We start from the raw sequence: 15,377 nt of genomic DNA on the forward strand, positions 1-15,377 counted from the left end.
GCTGACCCTCCTGCCGCTGCCCCGCCCCATCCGGGGGTCGTGGGAAGCCCCCAGGCTGGAGGCGGGAGTGCGGTGGGGAGAGGCGGGGAGGGCGGGGAGACTAGGCTTCCCTCGGCTCTGGGAGCCCGGGGGAGGAGCTGGCTGCTGCAGCCACTCCCGGGGCGCAGAGGCGGGGCGGTCTCGCACAGCCAGAGCCCGCAGCGGAGGGGGAAAGTCTGGACCACAGGGTGCGGGGCTCAGGGCTCGGGAAGCGGATCCCGGCCCCGAGGGCGCGGGCCGGGCGGCAGGTGCGCGGCGCGGACTACAAGTCCCAGCATGCCCAGCTCCCCTGACCCGGCCCCCGCGGCCACTTAAAAGCTTCGGGAACCGCAGCCGTCGGGTCGCCGCGGCTTTCGCTTTGCCGCCGCGGCTCGGGCGGCGTGAGCAGCGGGTTCTGCGGCGGGTCGTCCCAGCGTCCGGGCTCCGGCTGCGCCGAGGGGCGCTCCTGGTCCAGCCCTCCCCGCTCGCGGATTCCCTCCCGAGGCGCCCGCGCTCCCCCGGGCTCTCCGCCTCGGCCACCCCGCGGCCCCGATGCCGAGGCATGGATAGAGCAGCGCTGCGCGCGGCGGCGATGGGGGAGAAGAAGGAGGGCCGCGGCGGGGGGGACGCGGCGGCGGCGGACGGGGGCCCCGGGGCCGCAGCCAGCCGGGCGCTGCAGCAGTGCGGGCAGCTCCAGAAGCTCATCGACATCTCCATCGGCAGCCTGCGCGGGCTGCGTACCAAGTGCGCGGTGTCCAACGACCTCACCCAGCAGGAGATCCGGACTCTGGAGGTAAGGGGGCCGCGCGCCCGGGAAGCGGCCCCCAGCACCTCCCTCGCTGCCCATGTGCACTCGTTCCCAGATGCATCCTGGAGCTCGGGTCGCCCCTTTGAGGCTTCCTCTCCTTCCTCCACTCGCTGATGAGGCGGCTTGGGGACCCAGGACCGCTCCTCACCTTGGGCGGGATTTGGAGGGGGAGGGGCGGAGTGGGAACTGGGGTGGAGGCTGGAGGCGCCCGTGGGCGGGGTGGGCTGCCCGCGGGCATCCCGTGCTTCCCCATCTCTGCCCCCACCCCATTTCCATTTTGCGGGGCTGCAGGACTCATTCTCCCACTGAGTCACACCCTGGACTTTTCTCTCTGTGACTGTGACGAGCAGCCGTGGGCCGGGGTGACGAGGCGTGGGGGGTCCCCCTAAAGTGTGACCACACACCCGCCATTTCTCTCTCTCTCTCTTTCTCTCTCTCTGTGTGTGTGTGTGTGTGTGTGTGTCTTCCCCTCACGCCCCAGACTCCGGCTTGCTCCTTCCTTTCCTTTCCTCCCAGGATTTTTGTCTGCCGCTTTTCAGAAACGTGTTTGCTGAAACTGCATTTTTACCGTTCAGGCATTTGGTGCTTTCCTTTCGCACAGCCACAGCATTTCACTGCTCGAAATATAATTACCCAGCGACTCCCCCACTCCTCCTCACACACTGGATTTTGCTTTAGGGAGGACTGTGCTGGGGCACGACGCCTTTGGTGGGAAGATGACACTATTTAAGGGGTTTAGGAGGAGCCGGTCTCCAGTGTAAAGAAGAAATCAGATCTGCAGGCCCTCCTCCCTCAAATTATAGCCGGGAAGTGCAGTATTTAAAGGGTTTGGAAGAACCAGTCAGAAGGGTGGTTGGGTTCTCAGAAGGGGTGGGGTGGGGGAGACTCACCCTCCCCCATACACAATAGAGGGAAACTAGTGCATTCCCAACTAGCTTTTGTCCAGAGACTGGAAAGGCTGTGAAATGCCAGGCACCACTTAATTGCTACCCCATCTTCTTTCCACCTTGCACTGGCACATCTGGCCTTCTGCAGATCTGGGGATGTTTTGTTTTATTAGAACCTTAGTTTCTCAACCCCCCCCCCCCAATTGCTGATTGCCTTCGCCAGCTGTCAGAGGGCCAGCCCGTGATTTGAGCACACCAGAAACTGGAATCCCTGTTTGATCCAAAATGACTTCTCTCCTGCAGTTCTGTTTTCTTAAGAACTACAAAACCAGGAACATTGGAAGCATCTATCTAATCAGTGCTGGCTAGTCTCCTTTCTGTTCTAGTTGCTATAGCAGTGATGACCAGGGCTTTGCTTAAAAAACAAACCAACCAACAACACCCCCCACCCCCCCAGCTGTCCCTTCTTGCATGCATGCTGCTGTTTCCCAAGTGGCGAATGAAACTGGTTTCTTGAACACAGCCGAATGTGTTTGCCCAGCAAAGTTCAGTTTTTAAACTGACACAATAGGGGGCCTGTGTGGCTTCGATGTGGGAGGAGGGATCGTTGTCCGGCAGCATGTGTCTGGTTGGACTGCTGTGTTACTGAGTAGAGAGAAAGTTCTCTGTGTGGGCCTCTCTCAGATTGTCCCCATGTCACTCAGAGAAGCTCCTGGTTCACAGAGTGGATACAGGAGAACCAGTTCCTGTTCATTCTCTGGAAACAGCGCCTTGCCCTCTGGGTACCCTGACTTCCAGAGTCATTTGTTTTGGCAAAGGTATGGCATCAGGACACCCCAAAGCATCCCACTCTTTAGGTCTCTGGGCTATGTTTATTCAGTGGTTTCCCTCCCGAGGGTTTATTGGAGGATGGGCTCTGGTAGCCAGAAACCCATCCAAAGTCCCAAAGAGGAATACCCAGGTCCCTGTTCTTTCCATTGTGATGTGGGTTTGAGTCCATCCCATTCCCTCAAAAGGGAGGATCTGCTTTGTTTTTTGGGATGGGAATTTAGATCTCAAAAACTTTTTCCCTGGGGCTGCCTCCAGCTAGTTCACCCTGGAGGCCTTAGCCTCCTAACCTGAACAGGGAGGCTGGAGTGGATCTTTTCAGGCTCTTGTGGCTCTAAATTTGGTGGTTTCATGAAGGGGCCTCAGTTGGGTTGAATCAAACGTTTGTTAACATGTCCCCATTTAAAAATAGTTCTAATAGATCTACCAAAGTGATAAAATAGGGGGAGAAGTGTATTAGTCATAGAGTTCTGCTGATAGGGACAGTGTGGTGGACAGCTTTGGATTCAGGTTTGGGGACTCACTGTGTGACCTTGGGCAAGTCCCATGACTTCTGAACCTCAAGCTTTCCCATCTGTAAAATGGGGATGAGACGGCAGAAACCTGCAGTGTTGCGAGCCTGTAAGTCCGTGTCTTACTACCAAAAGATTCTGCCTATCAGCTTTCCCTGGGGAGAGTCCAGTGGCATTCATAACCCACGCCACCTTCAGGGGAAGGTACTTCGACAGAGCTGGCTCTTGTTTCCTGGAGATGGCTGACCCAGGCCAGGAGACAATCCCACCAGTGTGTGGTGAGGTAGACAGGGCAGTGGCAATGTCTGCTCTGGCTTTCTTTTCTGTTCTGTGGGCTCCTCTCTCATCATATGCCAGGCCAGGGCCCCCAGAGACCATGCTTGCAACGTTGGATTCCTGGCTTTTAAAGAAAGGGGCTGACCAGAGGGCTTGGCTTTTCCGACTTTTCCCAGAATGGAGAAATGAACCCCAACCCACTCTGGCCTTCGTTGAGGAAGCATTCCCTGGCAGAAACAGCATGTGGGAGGCCGCTGGAAGTCTTGGACTTGGGCGCACCTGCTGGTGTCCGAGATTCGGCGTAGTGGTATTGTTTGGGATTCAAAAGAGTGAAAGGAGCTGGGGCTTAATGTTTGCCTCCTATCTGCCAGCCGGTGCTGCTGGGTCCTTCTCAGCCTCCTGGTATTTCCTAGAAATCCACCAACCTTCACCACACAGTTGTTTCTCTCTAGGTCGGGAGGAAGGGGAGACAAAATCTGCACTCAGAGTCAGAACCTGTAAACAGTGCCATGAGACCGCTTCATCGTAGCAGAAGTTGGGGCCCTGTCTCCATCAGACCCTCCCAGGGGGTCTGAAAACTCCATGGAAGAGGGATAGAATGTTCTCATTCCCAGATGTACTCACAGAGGAACGCCTGGCTGGCCTCACATCTGGGCCTGGAACCCCCTGCCAGTTCATTCCCTCATGTATTCATCCTTTGTGGGCTAAGTCTCTGCTGGGCTCTGTGGAGATAACAGTGCCTCATGAAGATTCACATTTAGGGGCATGATAACTTTTCCCTTTTCTGCCTCCCTGCTAGCACTTTCCAGAAGAGGCTATGGCATACCAAGTCTCCCTACCTTATGCTCTTTTAGAGAGAAACCCCTCCAATGCAAGTGACTTGGAGAAAGGAGTTCCTGAAGGATCTTGCCCATGGGCCTGCTGGGAAGGCACCAGTGGGGAGGAATGGTGGGTATAGTCTGCATTGGGGCCCCTTCCCTGAGGAATTGCCCAGGAGCCAGGAGGCCCCCCGGGGAAGACCCTGCTGCTTGCCTTTCAGAAGGTCAGGGGGGCTTGCCTTTCACCCAGCTTGATTATGGGTGACCCAGGTCAGAAGCCTGCTGTGTGGAGTACCCGAGCTCTCCCCATGGTCCCCCCACCCCACCCCGAACTTCTGGAAAGGAGAGGGGATGCCGTTCGTCCTCACAGATCAGGCCCTTGGGCCTTGCGTAAACTTGACACACCTTTAGTTATTACTGGTTTGCCTGGGGAGCTAGGGGCAGCCACCCTGGGAAGGATTCAGTGGTAGGGAGGTTGCTCTCCTGGTCTTTGGGGGACACTTGGAATCCAGTGGGGAGCCAGGCAGGTGAACCATAGTGCCTCCAAGTAACATGGCTTGCTGACTGCTTAGGAATTGGGAATATGACCAAATGGTTGGCCAGGCTAGCCTTCTGTTGTCATGGGACGTATTCGCAGAGTCCTGGTGTCCCAGGTCACGTCCTCTGCGGAAATTCGAGCAAAATCAGGTTTCCCTTTCCCCTAACAGCTGTTGCTCTGGAGTGGACCATTTCTCTCCTGCTCCATTGCCAGAGTAGCAGCCTCCTGCTAGAGGGATGCAGAGATGGGGTGCTGTCCCCTTTGGTGTCTCCTTTCGTCTTGGTAGCTTTTCCCCTGGTGGAACTCATCCCCCGCGTTCGCAGCAGTGGCCTGGAGAGGGTGCTACTGTTTGCCAAGGCTGGGGAGGGCTGGGTGGTGCTGGAGGAAGGCCTTACCACGTCTGTAGCCTAAGTTCAAGTTCGGGAGGCCAGGAGTGAGCGCCAGGAGGCCGCTGGTTTGGCCGCTGGTTTGCTGCCTGGGGACAATAATGGGAAGGCCTCCTTCCCCTCTGGGCCGGCCCCACATTCTGGGGAGCTGCATTCCCCACCACAAAGATTCTAGCCCTGCCTGCTGGCTGTCGTCTGAAGAGGGACTGCAGAGGGCCTGGTCCTTGGTGGCAGTGCCTGCAGTCATGGGGAGATGTAGCAACACCTGCGACCATGTCTCTCTAAGCTGTGCTTTTTAGAAAGTCTGTGTCTTTTCAGAAGAGATGGATCAGAATCTTCCCTCATATTCAGGGGAAAAAAAGCCGTGCAGGTACCTTTGGGGATATGGAAATGGGCCTGCCTGCTCAGTGAGGGTGGACATGGAACAGAAACAGTCTTGATCACCTGTTCTGGGTCGAGCACTCTGCCAGGCCCTCCGCATATTTTGCCGTAGAAGGGTTTCGTCTCATTTGCAAATGAAGACATCAGGGGCTCAGAGGCCTGAGTGAGTAGATGGACCAGACCTGGACCAGACCTGGGTTGCCTTGTCTTCAGAACCTACATTCTGAACCTTGCAACTGCCTCTAGCGGCCACGCTGGCCATTCTGTTCAGAATCGTGGCTGCTGAGCCCCAGGAAGTGGCCAGTAACACGGGCAGTCCAGGGGCGTTTGCTGGGTTGCTCCGTTCCCAGTGACTGGGTCTACTGGTGGCCGCTGCAGGCTGTGCAACCTCTGAGCTGGGCTTGGGGCTGCTTCCCTCTAGTTCAAAGACAGGTCTGTGATGCAATGAGCCCTGTGCTGCTGGTGTCGCTGAGAAACGAGAAGCTGCCTGGAGATCAGCTTGCTCATAATTTTTTTAATGGACACCTGCCTTATACTTTCTGAGTAATCCCTCGGATGCACGGCATATTCTTTAGCTTTCTACTTTTTACAGAAATATTTTAGAAATACACATAATGGTCTGTGTTCGGTGTAAAAAAAAAAATACGGATGAATAAAAGAAAAATAAAAACACCCAGAATGCCACCTCTCAGATCTGGTTAATTTTTTTTTTTTTTTAAGATTTTATTTATTCGACAGAGAGAGAGATCACAAGTAGACAAAGCAGCAGGCAGAGAGAGAGGGGGAAGCAGGCTCCCTGCTGAGCAGAGAGCCCGATGCGGGGCTTGATCCCAGGACCCTGAGATCATGACCTGAGCCGAAGGCAGAGGCTTAACCCACTGAGCCACCCAGGCGCCCCAAATCTGTTTAATTCTTTTTTAAAAGATTTTATTTATTTACTTGACAGAGATCACAAGTAGGCAGAGAGGTAGGCAGAGAGAGGGAGAAGCAGGCTCCCCACAGAGCAGAGAGCCCCTTGTGGGACTTGATCCCAGGACCCTGGGACCATGACCTGAGCCGAAGGCAGAGGCTTTAACCCACTGAGCCACCCAGGTGCCCCGATCTGGTTAATTCTTATTAACATTTTGCTGTATATTCTTCCAGTGTTTCTGTCCTCATTTACATACAGACATACACGTATATATTTATGGAGTATACCATGTGCATTGCTTTATTTGTTTTTGTTTTTAAGATTTTATTTATTTATATGACAGAGAGAGACACAGCAAGAGAGGGAACACAAGCAGCGGGGAGTAGGTGAAGGAGAAGCAGTCCTCCTGCCTAGCAGGGAGCCTGACTCTGGGTTCAATCCTAGGACTCTGGGATCATGACCTGAGCCGAGGGCAGACGCTTAACCAGCTGAGCCATCCAGGTGTCCCATGTGCATTGCTTTATAATGCAGTATCTTATCTCTGCATCAGTACATGCAGATACATATCATCTCTTTCGTGGCTGCATGGTGTGGTTATACCATCAATTCATCCAACCAGTCCTCCTGGTGTTGGCCATTCAGGCTGTTTTGAAGTCTTGGTAGTGTAAATTGTGCTGCAGAGAGTCTCTTCCCAGAAGTGGAATTTGCTGCTCAAAGTACAACACATGCAATCCTGATCCTATTCTTTAAAATCTTTAGGGCAGGGGCGCCTGGGTGGCTCAGTGGGTTAAGCCGCTGCCTTCGGCTCAGGTCACGATCCCAGGTCCTGGGTTCGAGCCCCGCATCGGGCTTTCTGCTCAGCAGGGAGCCTGCTTCCTCCTCTCTCTCTGCCTGCCTCTCTGCCTACTTGTGATTTCTCTCTGTCAAATAAATAAATAAAATCTTAAAAAAAAAATAAAAAATAAAATCTTTAGGGCATAGGGGACGCCTGGGTGGCCCTGTTGGTTAAGCATCTGCCTTCGGCTCAGGTCATGATCCCCAGGGTCCTGTGATCGAGGCATGCATGGAGCTCCCTGCCCAGCAGAGAGTCTGTGTCTCCCTCTGCTCTTGCCCCCTGCTTGTGCATACATGCATTCTCTCCCTCTCTCTCTCTCTCATGCTCTCCCTCCCTCAAATAAAAATAAATAAAATAAAATCTCTGGGGCACAATATTTCGCCCCTTCCCCCAGCATGAATACCAGGATTTATAAAATATCGGCCTTTATGCATTTACCTCTTTTCTCCTTGCATCAGCATCCACTGTGAGGGCAAGGACTGTAACCGGGAGACAGGAAGGACTCGGTCCCTGACACTGAGGTACTGGGTTCTGTGGCAGGAATTATGGCTTCTAGTTTTGCAGCTGCCGTGGGTGAGGCTCTGGGGTACTTGTCATGGACTGTGGATTCTAGTTTTGTGGTTGCCTGCAGCAAAGTTGGGAGGGGACTCGGGCTGGCCAGTTAGAAGAGGGAATGTTCTTTGACCCAAGACAGCAAGAGTGGGTGCTGGGTGTCAAGTCTTTCTGTGTCCAGGGACTGGGTGCTTCCGTGCGGTGAGGTCTTTATCCCCGGGAGCTCACGAAAGGCACCTCATTGAACTGGAGCTTCATTCTCCTCACCGACCACAGATATTGATCAGCTAGCTCTTTGGGGTGTCTTGGCAAGAGGGTTTCAAAGGATCTTGGGCTTTCTGTCTAGTCTGGCCCCTGTCGTCATGCAGGCGAGGCAGGTGACTGAAGGCCTGATGGGGGGGAAGTGACTCTGCAGGAATCCCTGTGAGAGAATTAACCTTGTTAAAGGGTGGAGGAGGGAGTGAGCACTGGGATGGGATTCAGACCACAGGGGCCATCTAGACAGAGGGCAGCAGCTGCTGTCTCATCCTTCTAGGCTGCCGGGGTCCTCCGCCTCCAGGAGTTTCCTGCAAAACCAAGTAATTGGGTTTGTCTTCCCAGCCCCGATCTCAATATCTTGGGGACCCTGGGCAGTGGAGAGATCCTTGGGGAGCAGCTTTGGGTATCCTGTGGGTGCCCTCTTTTGAAAACCAGTCTAGCCAATGGGCTGGCCCCTGTCTCTACTTTCAAGGGCTTCTCATCCTTCCATTGAAAGGTCCCCTGGGACTTGGGTGCATGAACTTTTACTCCTGTAGGGCCTGTACCGTATTAAATGGGTGCAGATGTTACATTATCTGCCATGATACATTGTTGTTGGTTTTAATGTCAAGGTAACATTGTAAGTTACTTGCTAACACTTCTGGAAGATACAACCTTTTGATCCAATGCCTTTGTGTCCATCTTGGCCTTCTGCCCTATCCCAGACCCCAGGTAGAGCTACAGAGAGGTACACTGGGAACAGATGCTGGGATCAGAAACGCTATGTCATTTGTTCCTCGGCATGACTGTTTCTCATCTGCATTGAAAAAGACTCAATTCGAGCTGCGGCTGCTTATAAAACCTATATAATTATACTTCTCTCATTCTCTGCCATTCTGGCCTTGGTGGGCAGCCGTGTGTTTTAACTGGGCAGATTGCCTTTCAAAATAATGGAGCTAAAGTATCCTGTTTGCTTCCCATTTTTCTCCCCCCTTTCATTTTTCCACCCACAGAATAATTGCAAGAATGAATTAAGACTTGTGTTTAAAATTAAAAAGAAAAAAAAAAGAAAAGAAAAAAGATTGGGAAAGAAAGCACACTGCCATCCATGGAAAGACCAGCTATTGTTAGGAAGAGAACTTTTTGCACAGAATGCACTACAGACTCCACTCTGTAACATTGGTGAGGATTCTGCTTTCCTGGTGGGATGAACTGCATATAGAGTGGCAGGGCTTTCTTCAGCATGACACCTGGAGGTTTTGAGTCCCTGGTTAGCCAGTTAGTTTGGGTTTGGTTTGGGCATGGATGAACAGGACCAGCTTATTCATGGGGCATTCAGAATTTTTGTTGGCTGGGGAAAAAAGTTACAGGCATGTTTAAAAAGTTACTTGAATGTTCTCCGTCATTGGGCATTATCTTGAGAGCCCCCCCCCCCCACCCATTCGGGGCCCCTGAAAGGGCTTAGTGCAGTTTTTCCCATACTGTATCTGTGAAAGAGGCCTTCTTGTGGTTGAGAATGCGCCACATCAGCCCCCTCCCTCCTGGAGATTCCTGAAGATGATTTGTATTTTAAAGGCTCTGAGAAGTTCTGCAGCAAGTATTCCCAAACTTATTATTTATCCAGGGCTCTTTATTCCACTGAACGTCGTTGGGGAAATACTTCCTTAAGCCATGAACAGGGAAAGAGGCAAGAAAGTGTTGGCTTAGCTTTATGTTTTTATGTTGCTGGGGTCCCCTTTGAGATTCCAGTTTATATCAGGTGAGTTAAGGAGAGGTTGGTGACTCCCTAGACATACCAAGCTGTGTGGGGTTGCCTTTGTCAAGGGAGGTGCTTTCCAAAGGGAGACAGAGTGTGTTGTGGGCACCATACTAGCACTTAAAGACCTATTTCTCTTAATCCTCTCAACTAGGTGAGGAAAGCAGGTCCAGAGAGATCTGGGTGTCTGGAGTCCTTGCTCCTGTTCTTGCCCCCACATGCCAGTTAGCCTGGTGTCAAGGGCACTGCTCACTCAGGGTCTACCAGGAACCTCATGACCTTGCTGGTGGGCAGAAAACTATCCAAGAGAAATGCAGATAACTGTGGGTGTGTTTGAGCCTGGGGCTGCTGAGGGCAGGGGAAGGGCTGGGCTGCAGACAAGGAATGCTTTTTAAAACAAAAAAGGAAATGCTGGCTCAGAATGGAAAGGAAAGGAAGCAGCTTCCTGTTTCTTGTGCTGGCTTTTTGAAAGGAGGAGCTCTTTCTAGCCCCTTGGCTGATGGAGGCTTGGGTCCACTGGGGCCCACTCTGGGGCAGCTGGCCATGCTGCTCTCATGCAACTGCCTGAGGTCAGGAACTAGAGGGCTAGTTTCACCCTTGTTCCTTTTCTCCAGATTACTGATCACATGGATGCATGGTTTCTGAAATGACTATCCGTGTTACAGAATGGGGATATCACAACAGCTGACTTTTATTTCGAGCTTACTCCATGCCTGGCCCCACTCTTAGGAGTTTGAGGTGCCATTTACGCCCCCCAGCAACCTTGTGAGGAAGAGCATATTGTTATCCCCATTTTGCAGAGGAAGAAACTGAGGTGCAGTGAGGTTAAGTGTTTTGCCTGGAGGCACACAGCTAAGGAGCGACTAAGCTGTGACTTAAAGCCTGACAGTCTTACTGACCTGCTTATCCTGTCTGCCTTGCATTTGCAAACTCCTTTCTCCTCCCCCTGAAAAATCTGTTGGGATAGAATAAATTTTTAAGACTTTGGTGGCCTTTGTCTGGGATCCAGAGGGCAGCCCCAAAGCCTGGGCTGGGTCCTGGTGAATTTTAGATAAAATGCCTGGGTTTGAGTTCACGTGTTTTGAAAACTCTATTATGGAAATGTTCAACATGTACAAAAGTAGAGAGAATGATAGGATGAACCCCCACATAGCAATCCCCCCTTTTTCGGTAATAACCAGCTCTAGCCAGTCTTGGGTCATCTGTGGTGTTTGCCCTCTGAGTAAGCCTGGTTTTGGGGAGTGGTGGTGCTGGGTGGTTAGCCTTAAGGAAGCAGAGTGACCTGGTGAAGTCTTCTAGCCCAGCCCTCTGCCTCTGAGCAGAGCAGTACGTATCCCAGCAGGCGGGCGGAGTCTATATAAATTTTTTCCTATGACATGACCATCTCCATTTCCTCCGGAAGCTTTCCCTGGCTTCTGGCAGCCCACACGGTGCTGGGAGGCCATGCCACCAGCTAAGCCAAATCTCCTGCCTGCACTTGACACCTGTTCGCAGATAGTGATGTCCAGAACTGGTATATTGGCTTCCTTAGTCCTACCGCCCTGCTGTGGGCCACCAGAGCCCACAGTCTCACTGGGGCAGTCCCCATTTCCAGTCCACCCATCTTCCTGGCTCTTCTCCTCTTCTGTCTTTTCTCTTGCTTTATTCACATACCATGAGATGTGTATATTTCAGCCCACATTTATTGAGCACCACTGAGTGCAGGCCGGGGAAGGGGAGTGGGTGAGGATGGGCAGACCCCGTTTCCAGGAGCTCCCAGCTTGCTTGTCCTTTGGGCTCCATGTCTCATGGTTCTGCTCAGTCCTTCCTGACGTCTGGTCTTCCTGACTACCCTCTGACTTCTTTCCTCTGTGTTTCCTTGCCCCCAACAAAGGTAGTTTCCTTTGACATTTTGTTTTCTTTGCCTCTTGCTATATACTCACAAGCCTTTCTCAGGTGCCCTGACACTTTTTGCTAGCTGCTTCTGATCTGGATTGGCCTCCCAAACACAATCATGATCAGAAAAAGAATGGTCTTGAGCACTAAGGAGGATATTGAGTGGTACAGTGAGGACCTCAGGGTAGGCATGGGCTCTGGCGGCAGAAAGTCACATACGTGTCAGGACTCTACTCCTTGCTTCCTCTATGATTGGGGCAAAGTTCTTTAGCTTTCTGAACCTCCGTTTCCTTGTTAGTTAAAGGGAAATAGGAATAGCTTTCTTTCGGACTTGTGTGAAGTGTTGCTGGGATATGTATGGAAGGTGTGTTGGACAGTGCCTGGTACTTAGAAGGGATTCAGTACTTTCCTTTTAATTTATTTGACAGAGGGAGTGAGGGGCAGAGGGAGAGGGAGAAGCAGACTCCCCACAGAGCAGGGATCCTGATGTGGGACTCGAGCCCAGGACCTCTGGATCATGACCTGAGCCAAAGGCAGACACTTAACTGACTGAGCCACCCAGGCGCCCCTGGACTCAATACTTTTTTAAACTCCTCTCAGCACTGTTCTAATACACTTTTCCATGATTCTCTCTCCTCCTTTCTGTCGTTTTAATTGCTGCATGATATTCCATCCAGCGGACATGCCGTAATTTGCCAAAGCATTTCCCCTATTATTGGACATTTCGGTTGTTTCCAGATTTCTGCTATTATAAACAATGTGACTGTAATCATCTTTGTACAGGCGTCTCTTTATTTTTGTTCTAGTTCTGAATTCATTTCCTTGGGATAATTCCCAGGAATGGAATTATTGGGTCAAAGAGCATGGATCTTTTTCATGATGGGAGTTGCTGAACTCTTCTCCATTTTATGCTTTTTGAATGATAGCTCTCTTAAAAATCGTGCTCCTGGGTAAATATATTGTTTTTTTTTTCTTTTTCTTTTTTTCAATCTTCTTGGCTTCTGTTCTTCTCCCTCACTTTTTCCTTATTTTTATTGTTTGGCCTTGTTAAATCATCCCCCCCCCTTTCTGTCTTTTATTTAAAACAAAACAAAACAAAACAAAACAACCCAGGTATAATTGACAAGTAAAATTGTAAGGTATTTAAGTTGTGGAACTCTTTCCCCATCCTGAATTTGCTGTTTATTGCTCTCTTCTGCTGATTCATTCAGTGACTGTTGAGCATCTCCTATGTGCCAGGCACTGTTTTAGGCCCTAAAAAGAAGCAGCGAGAAGACGGAGCGGTTTCCTTCAGGGCAAAGAAAAAGATCAAAGCCAGCAGACAGGGAAGGGGGTCTGGAAGAAAGCAACCTGGAAGTGGGTGAGAGTGATAGGGGTGAGAGAAGGTTACTGCTTTAACTTGGGTGGCCAGAAAAGGCCACCTTCCCAGAGGTGACGTTTTGAGCCGAGTCTTGGCAGATGAGAAAGCAGCAGCCTTGTGAAAACCTGGGTGAAGTATTCCATGGGGAGGGACCAACTTGTGCAAGAGCCCTGAGGCAGAAATGAGCCTGGTGTTTTCAAAGATGGGAAAGGGGGCCAGTGTGCCTAGAGAGGTCCATGGGATGTGGTGGCCCATGAGGACCCTGATTGGCTATGAGTGATGCGTCATGCAGTCAGGGATGTAAGCGAGAGTTTGGGACCATTTCCCTAGAGTTGGGCCATGGTAAAGAAGTCCTGTACTAACTGAGCGGGTGGGTGTCGCCCCCCAGTTATGTGCCAGGGCTGGTTCTGGGATATCAGAGTAAGTAAGAAAGTCGGCTTCGCAGATGAGTTTGTAGATGAGTAAACCGCTAGAAGGTGCTGGTGAGGGTGTGAATGAAAGCCGGTTGGGCTGCACAGTGACTCATCTGTACATCCTGAGGTGTGCAGGGACTTGGGAAGTGTTTCTTGATTTGAACCAAGCTGTGCTCTGTGCCATCAGCCTTCGCCGTGCTCACTGAAACTCCGTGATCTCCTGTAAGGCCTGGCAGCCACAGCCTGCCAAGTTGGGGAGGGGGTTGGGCCTCTTGCAGGGGAGGGGCCCTGAGAACTGAGGTTGCCAACTCAGTTGTGGAAGAAGTGGGGCTGCTGATACCAGGTATGAATATCTAGGTGCCACTTATGGGAAACGAGGCTGAGAAATAGACATGGGAAACCCCCTTCTTGCTGAACGGCTCTGCTCGGCCCAGTCCTGCCCAGACCAGGGACTCTGACTTGTGAGCCTTTTTGGGAATATAGACTAGAGGACACTGCTTTTTAAGGTTTTCTTCCTTTAGGGTAGAGCAAAGAGATCCGGGTGGAGGGGGCAGTGAGGTCTGAGCAGATGGTCGGAGACACTCAGCCACAGGGCAGCCCAAGGCTTTGACCCCGTGGCAGTTCTAGGACCTGGGCCTGTGGAAGCTGTTGGCTGCCATTTTGTTTTAGATGACTCGGAAGCTGTAGGGTGTTCTGATAGCATTGAGTTGGGGGTCAGCGTTAACCAGCCCCTTGGGTTTCTAGTCTATAAGTTTATTGTCAAATGGGAAGGGAAGGCCAGATCTTAGGAATATGGTATCTTGGGCTCCCTGTGGCCTCCTCCCTCCATGATAGCTAACCAGAGGTAGACTTGCCTGACTTTAACAAATCAGGCTTTTTACAGACGTTCTCTTGGTTAACTCTGCAGTAATGATAACTTTACTAGCCCACTTTGTGGACGAGGAAATAAGGCCCAAAGTCACACAGTACTTGGTGGAGCTGGGGTTGAAATCTAGAATTGTCTGAGTTCACATTCCTTTTCATTTCTCTGCACCCCTCAGAAATCTGCTTGGCTTTGGGTAGTGTCTGAGCAGAGAGGACAGAAGGCTTTGGTAACGCTAGGTGTTTTGGAAGAACTAATGCTAGGTGGAAAAAGGTTTGAAAAATCTCTCCTTTCCCACACCTGTTTGAAAAGAAGAGGAGATGACCCAGGTGTTGGGAGTCCAGATTAGCAGGTGACCATTTGCCACAGAAAGAAGGCCCAGTGGGAGGTGGATGGCTCCTGGTGGGAGGGATGGAGAGGGAAGCATCCTTGTGTGGGGGAGGGTGGGGAGAGAGCTGGTTCAGAGCTAAGGCTCTTATCTGACTCCATCTCAAAAGAACTTGACTTTTGTTTCAAAGCATTCGTGTTAGAAAGGCGACATAGTGGTTTCACTTGGGACTGGAGCAGGCACAGTTGTATCTCATGCTGGTGGTGAATTTTAGGAGAAAGAAGGTAAGTACCTAGGGAGATTCCCTTTGGCGGCCCTGACGCAACCTGGCCCAGGGGACAGAACAGCGAGGAAGAATCCATCAGCGAATGGAAACTTGTCTCTTCAGGGGACAGGAAACTTTTTGTGTGTGGTTGGTCTGGTGGTTTACAAAGAGAGGTGAGCAGTAGCTACAAAGCCCTGGGCCAGTCTTGCAACGGCATCTTTGACAATTTTGAGAGGTTTAGGAAGTAGTTAAAAAAAAAAAAAAGTAAAAAGAAACCAAAGACCAAAGATGTTGTCTCGTCCCCATACCTGTGAGCGGCCAGCCACGTGGGCTGCGATTTGCCACGTGACTAGTGGAACCGCGTTCGTTCGTATCCTTCCCCACCTTTGGTCCCTAAACCAGAGGGGGCTTCTGACCATTCTGAGAAAGAGACTTAGGTGGCCTCAGATGACAGACCTTGTCTTGGGCATCTTACAGCTTAAACTAAACTTCCTCTCAGGCCCTGTTTGGGTTTAAGCAGTTTCCTGGTCTG

At 51.5% G+C, this 15,377-nt stretch overlaps 1 protein-coding gene across 6 annotated transcripts in view; it reads left to right on the forward strand.

Annotated features, from left to right (window-relative positions):
- Positions 1–226: 226 nt before the first annotated feature.
- The window catches only part of KSR1 (kinase suppressor of ras 1), a 146,952-nt gene continuing 131,801 nt past the window's right edge, over positions 227–15,377 (forward strand). For 3 of the 6 annotated variants that reach the window (XM_047709063.1, XM_047709060.1, XM_047709059.1), the window contains exon 1: positions 228–811. In XM_047709063.1, coding sequence (XP_047565019.1) covers positions 581–811 — 231 coding nt within the window. In that variant the 5' untranslated portion in view covers positions 228–580. Of the gene's footprint in view, positions 812–15,377 lie in introns of all 6 variants that reach the window. The other 3 variants (XM_047709058.1, XM_047709066.1, XM_047709061.1) reach the window with 2 other exon arrangements.

The sequence above is a fragment of the Lutra lutra genome, chromosome 16, assembly GCF_902655055.1.
Source record: "Lutra lutra chromosome 16, mLutLut1.2, whole genome shotgun sequence".
In the NCBI taxonomy this organism is placed as follows: Eukaryota; Metazoa; Chordata; class Mammalia; order Carnivora; family Mustelidae; genus Lutra; species Lutra lutra.